Source organism: Ambystoma mexicanum, chromosome 2p (genome assembly GCF_040938575.1).
Source record: "Ambystoma mexicanum isolate Mex_15411 chromosome 2p, UKY_AmexF1_1, whole genome shotgun sequence".
NCBI classification, from domain to species: Eukaryota; Metazoa; Chordata; class Amphibia; order Caudata; family Ambystomatidae; genus Ambystoma; species Ambystoma mexicanum.
In genome coordinates this window covers 972,480,928-972,497,305 of record NC_090923.1, presented here as the reverse complement: position 1 = coordinate 972,497,305, position 16,378 = coordinate 972,480,928, and the positions used below count along the sequence as shown (strand labels likewise).

General features: G+C 41.8%; 1 protein-coding gene across 3 annotated transcripts in view; it reads left to right on the top strand.

Annotated features, from left to right (window-relative positions):
* LOC138566981 (RNA-binding protein 4B-like) overlaps nt 1-15,861 on the top strand; it is a 115,750-nt gene extending 99,889 nt beyond the window's left edge. For all 3 annotated transcript variants that reach the window (XM_069644775.1, XM_069644774.1, XM_069644776.1), the window contains one exon: nt 10,388-15,861. In XM_069644775.1, the coding sequence (XP_069500876.1) occupies nt 10,388-10,977 (590 nt within the window). In that variant the 3' untranslated portion in view covers nt 10,978-15,861. The remainder of the gene's footprint in view (nt 1-10,387) is intronic.
* The last annotated feature ends 517 nt before the right edge of the window (nt 15,862-16,378 follow it).

The window sequence follows — 16,378 nt, the reverse complement described above, 5'->3', positions numbered from 1 at the left end:
GCCGGCACCATTCGTGGATGCAGACCTAGAGGTTTGTGTTCCCCAAGGGCGGCCTACTCTGCGCATAGACGGGGCCCGTTTTTATCCTCCTCTCATTCATTTTAGGTAGTTGATAAGGAATCCAAATGCTGATCTACCCTGCATAACCTAAACTAAAAGTTATGTAAATGGTGTAATACCCCAGACCAACCGCTATATGCTGTCCTATGCAGAGCATTTGAATCAAAAATCGATTCTCAAGCTGAAAACCTACTGTTGCAGGTAACATTTCTCTAACGGATGCCTAGTAGGTAGATGTTTGTACTGGTGACTGGGAACACTAGAACTGCAGGACTGCCGCGCTTCCAGATGAATTTGTTGTGTGTCCTGCGGCGCGTGTCTGGTCTACTAAGGTCAGTGCACACTTTCCCTTTTATTAACGGATTAGGGGTGTGGTTTTGAGACCTTACACAATCGCGCTAGACACTGTACAGATCTCGAGAATGAGTTCTTGAAATAAGAGCTTGCGAGATCTAGATTGGTGAGCATAAATTGGTGTTTATTTGGAATTGCTGTCCGGTGTTTTGACCTTCAAGATCATTTTCAAGGCAAAAAGGGTCAAATATGGCTGGTAAGCATTTAAAGATGATGAAGGGGACAGCCCCTTGTGCTGTTAAAGGTAGGTAATTTACAGTTCACTTTGCGGTGTAGCCTGATACAGCTCACGCAAGTCTTCTCTGTAGGTCGCACCTAGTGTGACCGACGGAGAAGACTTGCGTGAGCAGGCCGTCCCCTTCGTCATCTTTAAATGCTTACTAGTCATACTTAAAAATGTTTGCCTTGAAAATGACCTCTAAGGTCGAAACGCATGTCAGCAATTCCAAATAAACACCTGTTTATGCTCACCAATCTAGATCTCGCAAGCTGAGAACTCATTCCCCATCTCTGTACAGTGTCTAGTGCGAGTGTCAGGTCTCAAAACCACACCCCTAGTAGGTAGAGGTGTTTGATACAACAATGGTAAGATGCCACTTATAATAAAAAAAAACAAGTTCACATGTCTGTTTGATTTATCATGTCATTTAATGGAATGTTAGTTCACTGTCACTTGGGTCTAATGCAGAAAAAGCAGGCATTAATTGTTTGAAAAACGTGCATTACCTGGTGACCAATGAATTGATGGCCGGTTAATACACTTTTGTTCGTGCATGTCACTGGTCCCTTTCAAACTAGGTCCAGGAAACAAGCATCTTGAAGACGTTACCTGGTTGTGCCTATGATGTAAGACGACCATTCCCTTATGAAGTGGGTTGTTTCAAATAAGATGAGCTCTGTCCTTGCAACATCTTTTCTACGGGCCCTGTTTGTATGGACCAGGTTGTGTGATATGAAGCTTTTCTTACTGTACTCGTTGGTAGTTTCTCAACTTAATTGCTAGACCGGAGGAGGCTGCTGTCTGATAGACTAAGGTAAGAGATTGTTTTTTAATTTAGTTTCAAATTCTGCATTGCTGGGGCCTGGATGGTGATATCCCACTAATTTGAGTAGCAACTTTTTAGAATGTGTGGGAACTGCACTTTTCAAATAATTCCTCAAGTCCCGACTTCCCCATTCAACAACAAGCAATGGTATGTTATGGTAACATGCTTAATTACTGTGAAAAATCACCACCGTAGTAATATCTGACCAAATAGGTTTGTCTGTGGAGGGACATGCTGTGCCACTGATAGGGGTATCCAGCACTTAGTCTGCTTGGAGAATTAAAATGAGTGAATGGAAAGTAAGTTAAAGGAATGGCTCGGTCAGTAATATTATTGTCCCTATGGTTCGGCATGTGTTTTTAACCATAAGTCGATCGATCGTACGAACATTCCCTATGCACCTTACCCAAGTTTTTGTCTCTTGAACACAAGCGAAATCGGGCAGCAGGGCACGGCCATCTTGTCATAATCTTATCACTTGCCGCATCACCCTGGGTGACCTGCCTTTGCGGCACTAAATCATATCCCACGCCCTGAGCCTGACATCACCAAATCATTGATATTCTTCGCCTCTTTCCGTGACGTTACTGGGCAGCGTAGCCAAATGCGCCCAGTCACCTACGTGACTAGACGCGGAACCCGGAAAACAACACACATTGTCGCACAGCACGTAGTCATTAGGAATATGAAACTGTACTTTAAAAGGAAACAGCAAGACTGTACAATTGGTAAAGTACATTTATTTCACATTAAATTAAATGTTTCGACATTCGCCGTCTGACACATTCAATCAAAATGGTACTTTTTTTCTTTGCTCTCGGTCTGCAAATGTTTATCGTGAGCCACACGCTGTTCCTTTTGGTACACAGGGTGTTCGTTATGGTTAAAAAAGCACTTAGGTCGCACAGTGAATTGCGAGGCTGGTGCATTAACTTGGCCTAGACCACCGTAAAGGTTATGTTGCTCCTAATCGCTGGTACCGCGTACGGGCATATTGGACCTTGTCTGTCGTCCCAAAAAATGGTCAAGTAGATCGGGTGATTGACATGTAGCTGCAGCTGGCGATTGAAGAATCCATCGGTCAGGGTCTGGAATAGATGACAATCGCAGAATGGCACGATGTACCTGTTTGCAAAACATAAAAATAGTAATGTTTCTCAGTAACCGATCTTTATTACAATTAATCATTTTCTTTATTAGCGCAGAGGTGACACAATGTGAACCGAGAGAATACAACGTGGAATATCGAAGTACTCTGATATTTGCTTCCGAGGATAGTGCAATGGAGTATGTTGAGTACTAAACGTAATGTGTAAACTGGGGCAACAATTCGAGGTGCACACACAATGTAATGATTTATTAGCGTAGAACCAGGGGGAAACCAGTGGTGGTCTACATGCGTCTTGATGCTGGCCTGCCCATGTGCCCGGTAGATAGCCCAACACACAAAGGTTGTACTAGCACTTCATTGCAATATGCCACACAGAAAGAACAAGTACAATGAGACCCAGCAATAACAGTCAGCTATTCGTATTTCGACTAGTTCTGGTATAAAATCGTCTAAAGAGAAACTTGCATTATATTCAGCATCTCCATTCTCTTGGCGTTATGCAGACCGTAATGCAGACTCTTCTTTTCGTGTCAACGATTTTTCATAAACTGAACTTATATGTAACTAGGTCCAGTTTCGGAATGGACAACCTTATAATCATGTTATTACACCCCCCGCCCCCCTTCGATTCAATCCCTTTCGGAATGGTCCCTGTCTCTCAAGGTCAAAAAACAATAGAACCTTATACTGTGTGTGGGATGCGTGGGCCTCCCAGCTCCCAAGCAAAAATTCAAAGCTGGTGACCTTCACTCACAATGAACATACTTTTTTACTTTGCAACATCCTGTGTCAACGCATCCATGAGAACATGAATTTTGAAGCACGGGCCCTGGAGGAAAAAATTGGGGGCTGTCACTGCTCGTTGTTTGTGGCGCTGCTGAGGGGTAGGGGAAACTTGCCAATGACAGAATGCCCCCTACTCTGCAATTATAGTCGATGTAACACAAAAACGGAGTCAAAATTTGTCTAGTAATAGGCCCACCTCTGCTTACCTCATGGCGTCCAACCCATGGCATGTTTTCAGTCAGTACTTCTTGCGTGCCTAGAATGTTATGTAACCTAGGTCTAATCCCTTTTTTTGTGACAAGCAGATATTCAGCTGTTTAGGGAACTTTATGGCAAGGCAACTGCCAAAACCCAAAGATTCTTACACAATGTTATCCATTGGTCATTAACACGAAAAATTAAGGTCCCACAGTAGTTCGACTAAACTGTGAAATGTGAAAGCAATCGTAAGCATGCTTTATTTGGACACTTTATAAAAACATTTTTGGCAAAAATAAAAACAGATGGTAATCATTTGTACCGGGATTTGAAGTGTTCGAGCTCTGCTTTGGGTGGACATGGCATGTTGGTTGGCAATGTTTTGTGGCAATGTATGTGTGCTCTGAACAGATTCATGCGCAATTCCATGAGTATGCATCTCTACGACGTTAATAATAAGATCTTTCACAAAATCGAATTCCATTTTCTCATATACTGGTTTGACAACACATTTTTTGCTTCTTTTCGTAAAGGCCATAGTGTAGCGAAGCATCCCTAGGTTTCCTGCAGTCCTAGATTGTTCCTGGCCGACATTCTCGTTATGCGCTAATACCGCTAGTCAAGTCCTAGATTTCATCTCTTGGATGCCAAAATGCAATCTCTTTGGCCTGTACTTTAGACACATATTGTGGAACCCCTCCAAATCTACTGTGTGACAGAATTCTGTGAGTCCCTTAAGATCTCTTGATAGAGTTTTATCAAACACAATCTTCTCAAGGGCTTTGTGTGGAGGTGAAGATAGGATCAACCACTTCTTCCGTGCCTGCTCTGGGGACAAAGGGCCATGTTCACATTGGTGTAAATGTTGGTTTTCTGTCCAGTGGTGAACGTTGAAACAGTGGTGCATTAGTGACTGCCATTTTTCCAGTAGAATTTTCACAGACCCATCACATATTTTGGAGCTCCTCCAAAGATGGTTGCTGAAAGACTACGACCATTGTGAAATACTTTCCAAACCTTTTTTTTTTTCCCTGCAGCCGAGATTTTTTTATTGATTGATTTGGCAACATGCCATACATCAAATTGATGTTTAAAGTTTAGATACTGCTCTCTCATAGTCTTGGCTATTGAAACATGTCTGTCCATAGCTAAGAGGCTGATTTGCATTCCCCTCGATTGTAGATCTTCCAGTGATTTTATAAAACCAAGTTTCTCCATGGCCACTGAGGATTTACATTGGGACACCTGCACGACCACCGAACTCACAATTTTCGTACTTTCCATGTCCTGAAAATGGTATGTGCAGTACTTAGCAGAAAATCCGGGGCTGTCACACTGTCCATTGGCGGCTAGCCTGAAATGTTTGTCGGAGAATGTTCTTTGAATATCCAATTGTTCAATTTTCCAAGCTTCACTAATGGCAGGGAATAGATAATCGCGTTGGTATTTGTAGTATTGTGTTTTAGAAATGAAATGGAGTCCCACAAACTGAAAGAAACTGGATAACTTTATGAAACTAGAGCCACTGAAAAGTAAAGCTGCTGCACACAGTCGATTGCCAGCTGTCAGTTTCCCCAGCATTGGTTGAGAGGATCATAAACATGTTTTATGTAACTTTTCACAGGTGGCATGTATTGTGAGGTTACTGCCTTGTGTTAAACGAGTCACGTTCACCAATGGCTTCCCACATACTTCCCCCTCCCACTCAATGCACACATTTCAGCATCTTTATAATCTCCAACAAGCTGCTGTCGAATACTATGTATTTGGCCTCTTTTATTAGATTGTCAACCAGCAACACTGTTGTTTCGGACTGAACCGTTGTGGACATATCAGCCAAACTGGACATACGATAGTTGATATCTTTGTCTAGTTCGTCGGTCAATAGCGTTGCTGCTTCAGTCTCTGTCATTTCAACATCTGTTACTTGACCATGGATAGGAGAAAACATCAATGTCGACTGGTTTTTGGGGGGCATTTTTTGGCGGGTGTCGATAGTTTTACATTACTCGCTGAGCACTTGACACAATCTTCTAGAAGTTCAATTTCATCTTCATCTGGCGGAGCAGGCGCCTTGTAGCAATGGTCCAAAAACACTTTGCTGGATTCGCCGGTCACATTAAATTCCTTTTCTGGCCATTGGACGTAGGCATCTCGAGTGTGAACACGCTGCACCTCAATTAATAGTTCCTCCATGGTGAAAACAGTTTGGAAAGCAGCATCTGTCATTTGTATCGCTGTCTGTGTCTGCATAGTCCGTACTCCATCGGGCAACTACAGGACAGATAGGAAAAGGGATGTTCAGTGTAAATCCAACATACAGTGTTGTACAATTTACATTAAAAAAAGCATATAATGAAGGACTCGCACAAAACAATTGCCAAAAATATAAACTGTTTATAACTAACCTTATTTTTCTTTCTTTTCTTTGAAACCTTCTTTACTCTAACATCACCATCAGCAAGCTGGCACACCGACTCAGATCCACGTGCCTCCCGTTCAATATACGGATCTTGTATACATCCCTACAAAAAGAGTGTCCATTTCAAATAAGTCATTTGCATTACACATATAATTAGACCGACTTTCTTTCATTAGAGGGTACTGTCAGTGCGCATACCTCTGGCTCCGGATCAGCGACAAGGTCTGGCTCCTGATATACTACAAGGGATAATGTAATTGTAGAGGACGCTCCAGCATCTCCCTGAAACACAGTACTTGCATTAGTATGGATTAAAATATTGGAAACTGGACACGCAATTTGGAAAGACGACAAAGGTACATATCAATAGCAAAGTACGAATGAAACAGTGTGTAAAACAATTCCATGATATGTAAATATGATCAGATTATCTCGTTCAATTGAACTGTCAAGACCCATACCTCTGGCTCCGGATCTACTACGAGGGATGTTGTAATTGTAGTGGACACTTCAGCATCTCCCTGAAACACAGTACTTGCATTAGTAAGGATGAAAATATTGGAAGTTGAACACACACATTGGGACGCAGACAAAGGTACATATCAATATCAAACCACGATAAACATTGTGTAAAGCAATGATACGTTGTGAAAATATGATCACATTATCTAAAATTCCGTGCATAAAACTAGTCTGGAACAGAATAGCTAGGCAAGATTACCTGATACGCGTTTAAAGTGGTTGATGACTCCAGGCAAGACATGGATATTGAATCTTGTTGCTTCATATTCGGTGGATAGTCATGGAGTTGTAAAGGGAAAGTATTATTCGATTCAGAAATGCCAACATTAAAAAGTGGCATGTAAGGAGACTGAATACGAGAAAATTATGCTTATGTATAGCATGGTTATCTGTGCCCATAAATCAATTTTCTATGAGGGTTCTCAAAAACAAGGACTGATGTTTAGCAAAATAGTCATTATTTAAACAGCTATTCATCATATAAATATCGAAAGTATTATAAGTGACATTTACACCGAAAATACAGGCGTAAAGCTAAATCAGGAAGCGTGACTCCCCTGTGGCAGCATTTTCACAAATAAAGTCGGAATAGTGTTTGGAAGCAATTTTCTAGTTCTCAGTTGATTCTTCTTTGTGTACAAGGATGTGTTGTACATATTCTGGGTAAAGTGCAGGCTGCAGATGTGGTATCGATGACCGATCTTGTCCTCCAAGACTTGTTTGACTCTACTTTCAAGCTCTTCTGGTGGATATCCGCAATATCTGACCCATTCTCTTATTCGATCAACAGTCTTAGGGAATACATGCATTGTAATGCCTTCAGATTTGTCCTGGGTCTTCGAAGAACAACTGAAAATAGAACATGCAGGCATTGTTGTAAATTCTGCAAAATAAAGGTCAACATTATTAGAATTTTTTTTTGCTTCAAAGCTTCATAATGTGAGAAAGAAGGAATTGGACCATACGTTGTTCATTGCATGCTTTCTTTTGGGCACCACAGCAAAACCAGTGCAGAGTGGGCGGCTGTATTATAGGATAACTTTCACAAACAATTAATTGATGTGTTGAAAATCAGAACATGTTACTCGTCCCTTGAATGTTGTATCGTGCATGAAAAGGAAACATGCTTATACTATAGACACGGTCCGCGAAGGATGCAATTCGATGCCAATTGACACTGATAAAAATGCATATATCGATAACATAACAAAATAAACTCAAGTCAATAGCAATGAGACAAATTAACATACCACTACTGAGTACGTTACTTCGAAATAGATATAAATTTACAAATGAAGGAGATATGATTAGGATACATGCCCTTACCTTGACCAACAAACAGTTAGATTCAGCAAGCAGAGTAGTTAGTGGCAGGAGAACAGGGAGATGTTCACAGGTAGCGCACTGACGAGTTCACTCGAACCGGTCACAGAAGTTCACAGATAACACGACGAAGAGCAGATTAGCATCGGTCACTGGGCTTCTCGAGTAGCACGTTCACGAGTTGACTTGCAGTGCTCAAAGATGTTCTCATGATAAATATGAAGTGGTTTATAAAGAATTAAAAAAGGGGGTGTGTTTGTGAATGAATGACGTGTATATGTTGTGGTATTATGTGTATTGCAGGGGCGCGGCCTGCTTGAAGGGGAGCCTGCCTGGAGACACAGGGTCTGAGGAGGCCCTGTGAACAATGGCCCCTGGACGTAAGATACCTTTTGAAGTGTACATGCCGTTCCCACCCCTGCCAGCCCCCCTTGGGAGTGCACGGCCACAGGTGCCAACAGTCATTGATTCTGGAGGAGTGGATGGATGGGCCAGGGGCATGCAGACAAGACACCGGAACACTGCGGAATGGAGACACACTTATGTGTATTGCAGGGGAGCGGCCTGCTTCAAGGGGAGCCTGCCGGGAGACACGGGGTCTGAGGAGGCCTTGTGAACAATAACCCCTGCGCGAAAGATAGCTTTGAAGTGTACATGGTGTTTGGTACCTTGGCCGTTCGCGCCCTTGACAGCACCCCTTTCCAGCACCCCTTTCCAGCGCACATCCACTGGTGTGAACTGCCTTTGATAGTGGAGGGGGCATGGATGGGCCTGGGGCGTGCAGACAAGGCACCGGAACACTGCTGAATGGAAACACACTTGATTCACTTAAAAACTGAAACAACCATTGATAAAAAAATATGTTGTGTTTTATTTGGTTTCTTATTTTGATGGCACAAAACTACTACACATTGTAAAAGTCTGGTTGCAGCACAGCGAGGGGAAAATCCCCTGTACTCGACGCTGTCACTGGGGAAAGTTTCTCTAATGGTACCAACGACACAGGCTGGTATTACTCGTCGAACTTGGTGTCCAAGCCTCCCGTGAAGTCACCATGTAAACGAACAATAGGCCACCAGCCTGTACCACCTGTGAAAAAGAAAGATAGAAACTGTTTTAAATGACCAATATAAGTGTATTAAACCTTAGTTGTCAATGACAATTCTTGTATCCAATGGCATTTTTGCCAGGACAAATGCTAACTAGACACTGCACAATATTGTACGACTTTTATGCGACTATTACTAGAGAATTGCAAGACTAAACTGATATGACCATGAAATATTGAAGTTACGAGAATATAGGAGACAACCATGAAATAGTAGTGGCCTAACTGACATCACAACCAGACTATACTTACTCGTTGCTTGGATTACGAGGACAAAATGTTGCGCGAAGTTCGCGCATAAGCACCATCAAAATCCTCAACACGGACCGTGTGAGGCAGGCTTTCCTGAAGTCTGGCAGCTCTGCTAACGCATTGCGGCTGTGGATCGACTTGCGATATGTAGGTCAAGCATCCAGAATTTCATCCAGAGTTTTCATCCAGTTCTCCTGCTCGGTTGGCATTAGCGCGCACCGATTGCAGGTAGACCAGGTGGAGACGCCGTCCATGCGACCAGGCCCAGGCTCTTGATCTGTTGAATCGTCCTCCCAACTGTCGTCCGAAGCCCCATTGTTTCCGCATCTTTCTCTTTCCAGTAATTCCTCCTTGGAATACTCGGGCTCGTACAGGTAGAGCGTTATTGTTGCCCTGCTGCCTGATTTCGCTTGTGTTCAAGAGATGAAAACTCGGGTAAGGTGCATAGGAAATGTTTGTTCGATCGATCGACTTATGGTTAAAAACACATGGCCGAACCATAGGGACAATAATATTTCTGACCACACCATTCCTTTAAGTTAGCACACTTTGAAATAGTGGATGCATGAGATGCTCGATTTAAGTACAATAGCTGCTAGCTTGATGTCAGCATAATTGCCCTCTACCTTGCTAAGCGGCTGGCACCCTAACTCTGGTGGCAGGCAAGTATTGCACTTAATGCTCACACTAAACCATCTCAATGTGGATATGCAGTAGAAATGTTCTGATATAGTTGTCAACTTGATTGCGTGGAGTCCAAGTGTTGGCCAGGAGTAGATCTAGATAGATGCACACTCTTTATTCCTGGTCATTCACTTCTGCTAATTACTTGTCAATGTTTTTTGCAGGTTTATTTAAAATAAATCTACAGTCTGTCATGAAATTACATGCAATATACTTATAGCAATGGAGTATTCTAATTTGGAGATCTTTGTTGAATAATTGAACTTCATCCTATTTTGCAGCTCTGGGCTATTAATCAAGGTGGTGGTGAAATTAGCTCACTATGACACATAATCAAGCATATCCAGCATAAACCTCGATTTAGGATATTCCCACTATGCAGTTTAGATCAGATTTGTAGACCAAAATATGATCGGAAATGTACTGAATTGCAATTCAATATGCTAGTAAATTAGTTTGAAGATTGATTGTATGTCCAACGAAATGTTTCAGCAGCTGTTCTTGCGTCTGCTCTCTTAAAGGCAAACGAATGCACGTGCAGTTGTCCACGAGTCGTCTGCGAACTGCGCCCGGGATGGGAGAAAAGACGGACTGCTACCGGTGCGGGCAAGAAGGACACTGGTCCAAAGAATGCCCAACAGATCGCCAAGGACGCGGGGTTGAGTATACAGACAGCTTTATTGATCAGTACTTACCGGTACGAGCCCCCACGTATACAGAACGCATGTATGATAGAGATCGGTATGGAGTTGTAGACTACTACCAGAGATATCGTGCAAATCCTTATGCTGCTATTGCCTATGACCCCTATGCAGCTCTTCGATTGGCTACTGTGGCACCCATGTCAACCGTAGCTTTGAGAGATCATTTTTCTGCAACACTTGATCCTTATGAGAGGCACTTCCTCTCTGCCACTTCAGCCTCCTACTTGGGACGAGACCGAAGCCCCCTCCGTCGCTCTTCAGCCATGCCCGCCAGTGTTGGAAATGGATACCTTTACGAGGGTACTATGGTGTCTCCAGCTTCGTCGGTGTCTAGGAGTGCTCTCTACAGCCTTACTCGTTATGGGCGCGATTTGTATTCAACGAGGTCACGGTACACTGCATGTTAATGTTGGATTTCATTGTTTAGGGGTTTCAGTCCTAATTGAAATGACAGTTAATGTATGTACACACCCTGATGGCTGATGCATATGTTATTGTGCAGTCAAATGCAACAAGTACATTTCGGGGATTGTAAATGTTCTTGCCCGAAAATGCTGCACGCTTGTTGGCATGTGTTGCCTTTATCAGGTTCTGTTTAAGGGGATTCTATTGGCCTGGCATGGGACAGTTGGTTTACCTAACGGTCTGGTGGAAGGTGGGGAAGGTTGATGAAAGAAATCTTATACACCAGTTTGTAGCTTTAGGTCTTGGGAATGTGAGCCTCATTTTTCTTTACACCTTTAATGTAGTTATCTGTGTTTGAAATGCTTGTTGAGCATTATTTTTGCCTCATGTTTAGAGCCAAAGCAGACCTGTTGACTCATGAAGAGAGTGAGGAGTGTTACAGTTCTTTTATGTTCACTCTGCCTGTGGTCATTTCAAAAAAGATAATTGGGAATAATCTGTTATGCATGCATTAGTGCAGGTTTTTAGAGGTCACCAATCGCTCTCTTGAGTGGCCCACACTGTGGATATTCTTGATTGCCTAGTCAAAAGGGCAATTAGTTAGATTAAAGCAACATTAGAACTGTTGGCAGACCAAATGATTCAAGTTTTATTTGTGGTGGTGGGAAATGTTGGGAAAGCTTATGATTGTGCTTTAATGTGTTTTAATTTGCAAAACATCGATACTCTCACATGTTGCCATGTGCCGTTTTTAATCTTTTTTCAAAGTACAACATTTGGGAAAACAGTGTTAGGCAATCTATCTACCACAGCATACATCTTGAACGCGTGTTTCTCCCCTTTCCGACTTGTAGTAACTGTTGTTTCCTTGTGATGGGACCAGAGTCTGCTTCTTACTGCTGTTCAATAAAATAAAACCTGCTGTAAACTAATACTGTACCTGTATACCCCACTGCACCTCTCTATGCTACCTTCTATGCCAAACTGTTTCACAGCCCCGTTACTTTTACTGAAATTGATTTGCTAGCCTAATCCATCAATCATTTTGCCCAACTATACATCTGGTTTATGCAAAGCACTGCAGATTGGCTTTTAGCTAGGCACAGTATGCATCAAGCAATGAGCTGTTACTGACCCGCATGGAGGTTGAATCTTCCCAGTCACCTGATGTGCTCAGAACTGTTTTGTATGCATGTATGCAACTGTAGGAATGTCCCACCATAGCTGTCTTCCGCATATGTTGGTTACTAATAAAATGTACACATCCTGCAGGAGCTCGTAGAGTTAAGGCTCACTGAAGGTAAAACCTGGGTAAAAGATGTGATCCTACCTGGGGGGTGCGGGGAGGATGCAATAATCTTTGGAAGGATAGTTCTACGTTCTGCAGACTTGTAATGGTATTGCAGAACCACACCGTTCATCCACAACACCTTTGAATATGACCCCAATGGTGTGTCCCCCGAGTCTGCTTACAGTTGGAACCCAGCAGCATTTCCATTTTTCTTTTTTTTAACCATTATTTGTAGCACTGACTAGTTTTTCCTGCTAGTTCCCCCCCCCCCCCCCTGCCCAAACCCCCCCCCCCCGTGTCAATCACCATAAATTGATGTGCAGGACAGAAAGGCGGGATCTGGCTTTTCTCCCTTTCAAAATGTTCTTGATCATGAACGCAACTCTGCAATGGGACATGTCACACTTCTCGAGGTTTCCTAGAAGTATCGGAGTATAAGATTAAGTGCCAACTCGTTGCAGATGTTTGGGAGAGCCAATATCTTGATTCTTCCAATATGCCTTTCTTCTTGTATGCGGACTCTTGTTTTAAATGGTCTGAAGAGCTGTCCCTTTGTTGCGACCCTGTGACGGCCATCGCCACCATACTTGAAATGGTTTATTAAATTTAGGCATGTATTTTTATTTGTTTTATTTTTTTTGCGCCATTGCAGTGATACCCAAAATGTGAAAGATGTTGCATTTATCCAAAGGTGTCTTCTCTTGCTGGCTGAGCCGGGCTATTCCATTTTGGTGTTACGGACCTGTTGGCTGAAGCCAGCAACAGGATCCTTTTTAAATTCGTTTCACTGATTGTATTTAAAGCAGGTTGTCTTTGGACAGAAGCCCACGTTCTTACCTTTAGGTGTTTACATCATTTTTCACATTAAACTGACATTTTCTCTAACAAAGGAAGAATGCCTCAAATTGTATCCTGAGGTTCAGTCGATGCTCTGGATGTCTGATCTGTTACTGCACATATGGTTCTGATGAGGCAAAGCCAGCATGTCATCTTTCGGTGGTGTTTGGAACATCAGTCATTGAAAAGGCTGTTTAGTGTGTTCTGTAGGTGGATTGTGTTGTGGGCACTTACTGCTACAGGTCTTTACTTAGTTAATCTTGGCGTGTAGTCCAAGAACTAACTCTGCAAGTGTGGCCTTTTTGTGTCTATTGTTCACCTCCACCTGGATTCTTGGTTATCCCTCCACCCCAAACATGGATATGAGTTACAGTAAAAGGCATCTTTCTGGCGCCAATTACTACTAGTATAATTCCCTTCTTTTCTCACAGTAGAGGCTATGAGCTTTCAGTTCCTAATTTAACTTAATGTTTTATTACATGTCACGCTCACTAATTTTATTAAAATTACAAATTCATTATCGCGCAATATTCAGCCAAGGCTTTAAACGATAAAGTTTGAACAGTAGAGCTTAGTCGATATGTCTATTTCTAGCTTTCATGATTAATCTTCTGGCCACCTGTGGCAATAAGCTCTACATCAGAGATATTCTGTCTGTTTGGGGTGTTAGTTAAATTGACTAGGATTCATGAGAAGGACGAGCTTTGTGTAGTTCATTTGAAACATTGTGATGTTTTGTGCTCTCCCTTTTCACCTTCATGTTCTCTCAGATGTGTGTCTTTTTATAGTATGTTCTTCTTTTCATCTTTGTTCACTGTGGTAACCAGTCTGTCCACATTCTTTATCAGCCCACCAATTAAATGTACCTAGAAGTATCTAAAAGGAACTAACAGGTTCTCCATGACTTCATCACATATGATATGAATGTGCTCTGAAGAAGCAGACGAGGCCACTTTACATGGTGGATAATGTCTTCAGTTTCTTGCTGCCATGAAATGATTGGGCTCACCTAATACAGGTATGTGGTTCCTTGCCATCAACATCAAGCCAGCAGAACTTCTTCTGAGAATTGATCGGATCTCGAGGGCATCGACTTGGCTGATTCTTTACACCTTCTCGAAATATTCTGTAAATATTTCATCTTCGATTGATGCATAATTTATCTCACTTTCCTTTTCATCTTGTTTGCTTGAAGCCTGGCTTTGGCTTATACCTATGTAGCAAATGTACTCAAGAGTAGTGATCGCACTTAAATTAGGACAAAGCTAGCTGTGCCTTCTGCTGACTCCATAGCTCTGTTTCAATATGCTCTCATCACACCCTCTATCAACCCCCCTCTGCATCTGCTAATGGATTTTGTACTGGCAAGCATCAACATCTAGGAACTAATGGTGGTGGTGTGCACAGTATGCATAATCTTAGTTGGAGGTGCTACACAAAGGGATGTGGTGGTGTGGGTTACCGACTGTATGCACGTTTTTAATGAACAGCTATATGAGAAGGTGGATCCAACCACACGATGGAATCCGTTAATGCCAATGTGCTAAGAATAACAAAGTCAATATTAGTAACATAACATTGCTTGCTTGTTTGCTTAGTTTACACAGACTGGTTTTTGCCTATGTCTTTTAGTGCTGGATGGGGAAGTTGCTCATTGATGGTGGAAGCCATTGTTATAAACCTTGGGTAAAACCGCTCCAGTTTACTTTTAGGTGTATGAACAGAAAGGATATTTTTGCTTCTCCACCTGGGTGTTACCACTGTAGTGCTTTAAGAAACTTGCTGAAGTCAGTGCAGACAATTACTTATATAAGCCAAAGACTTTGCACACTGGGATCTGGAACCATCTTAACACTGTCATGCTAAATAACACATTTCCTGTATAACTGAACTTTTCCCTTTTGGAAAAGTGACATGTGTTCAAGTAAGTCTGAAAAGCTCTTTCTGGAAACCTGTTCCCTCTCCTTCAGAGTTGATCTCACGATGTTCAAACACTTATTTACGACCTTTGGATTAATAGGTACTGATTGATGACCTACTGTTTCTGCTGGTGTAACATTGGCATTCGTTTTTTGATTTTGCTTACACCGAAACCAAATGTTCTGGTTGGTGCTATTACTTTAAGGTACTGTGGATGTTGCAGATGCTTTTTGTCCCAGGGTTTAATCTCTTTTTGAAGTCGAGAGTGCCAGTGAAAGCCCATATTAAAAAATGTCGTATTAAAGTTGAAAAAATGCAGGGCCAATTCCGGAGACTACATTTCAAAGAGATGTAATTACTTAATAAATGCCACAAGCATGTACTTACTATTCTTTCCCATCACGTTTTTTCTTGACAACTAGACATTATTTAAATGTAGGTTTGATTTTCATTAGGATTTTATTCTTTCCTCAAATGCTAACCTAAAGCTGTAATTTTTGTGTTTTTCTGTTGGAAAAAATGTGATGCATTTTCTATTGAGAAGATAATGCTCATGTGTGATAAAAAAATACATATTTAGTTGTAATTAGTAAAGGTTCGGTTACTTTAGGATGTGAATCCGTCCAATGTTCGTTTTTCAATATGATCCTACTCTGAAGGAGAGGCTGTTGGTGCTCATATTCGTTTTAGTTCACAAAGGGAACAGAGTTCTGCTGGTATAGAGTTCTGTTTTACTGCTTAGACCTTTTGCAGTCTTGGCCAATCTGTGATTGTGATGCCACAGGTGACATTAACTTTGGCTGCTGTTTCCCAGAAAATAAAACCATTTTTGAAAACATGTAGAGTTTTTGTTTTTTACAAGCAAGGACTGAATGGTTAATCAATCATTGTGTGCTTAGTTTTTAGTACACATCTAAGCAATGTCCATGTTTCAGTTCTTTACAAATTGACACCTACATACTATAAACTACAAGTTATTGCACAGACTTGGAGCCAAGGACACAATGCAGGAGTGGATCTTTGTAACTGAAAAAAGTTGACCGCACATGTTTACTGGTGATTAGCTTTCCAGACAATAAGATTGGCTTAGGTTGTTGAATGAATGTTGACCAAAGGTTTCTATTGATGATCTGTACAATGTTTTGGGGCTTGTTTTGCAAAGATAAGGTGAAGAGAAATATGGATATGCATAATTTTTCAGTGCTACTTTTTTAAAACTCCAATATGGCTAAATGTAGTGCTTTATCCTGCAGCGACTGAACCAGAGCATATGCTGTAGCACTGACAAATAAGTCACAAGTGCACATGCACCATATCTGCGCTTGCTTCACAACCTGAGATCTTTTCTCCACCAA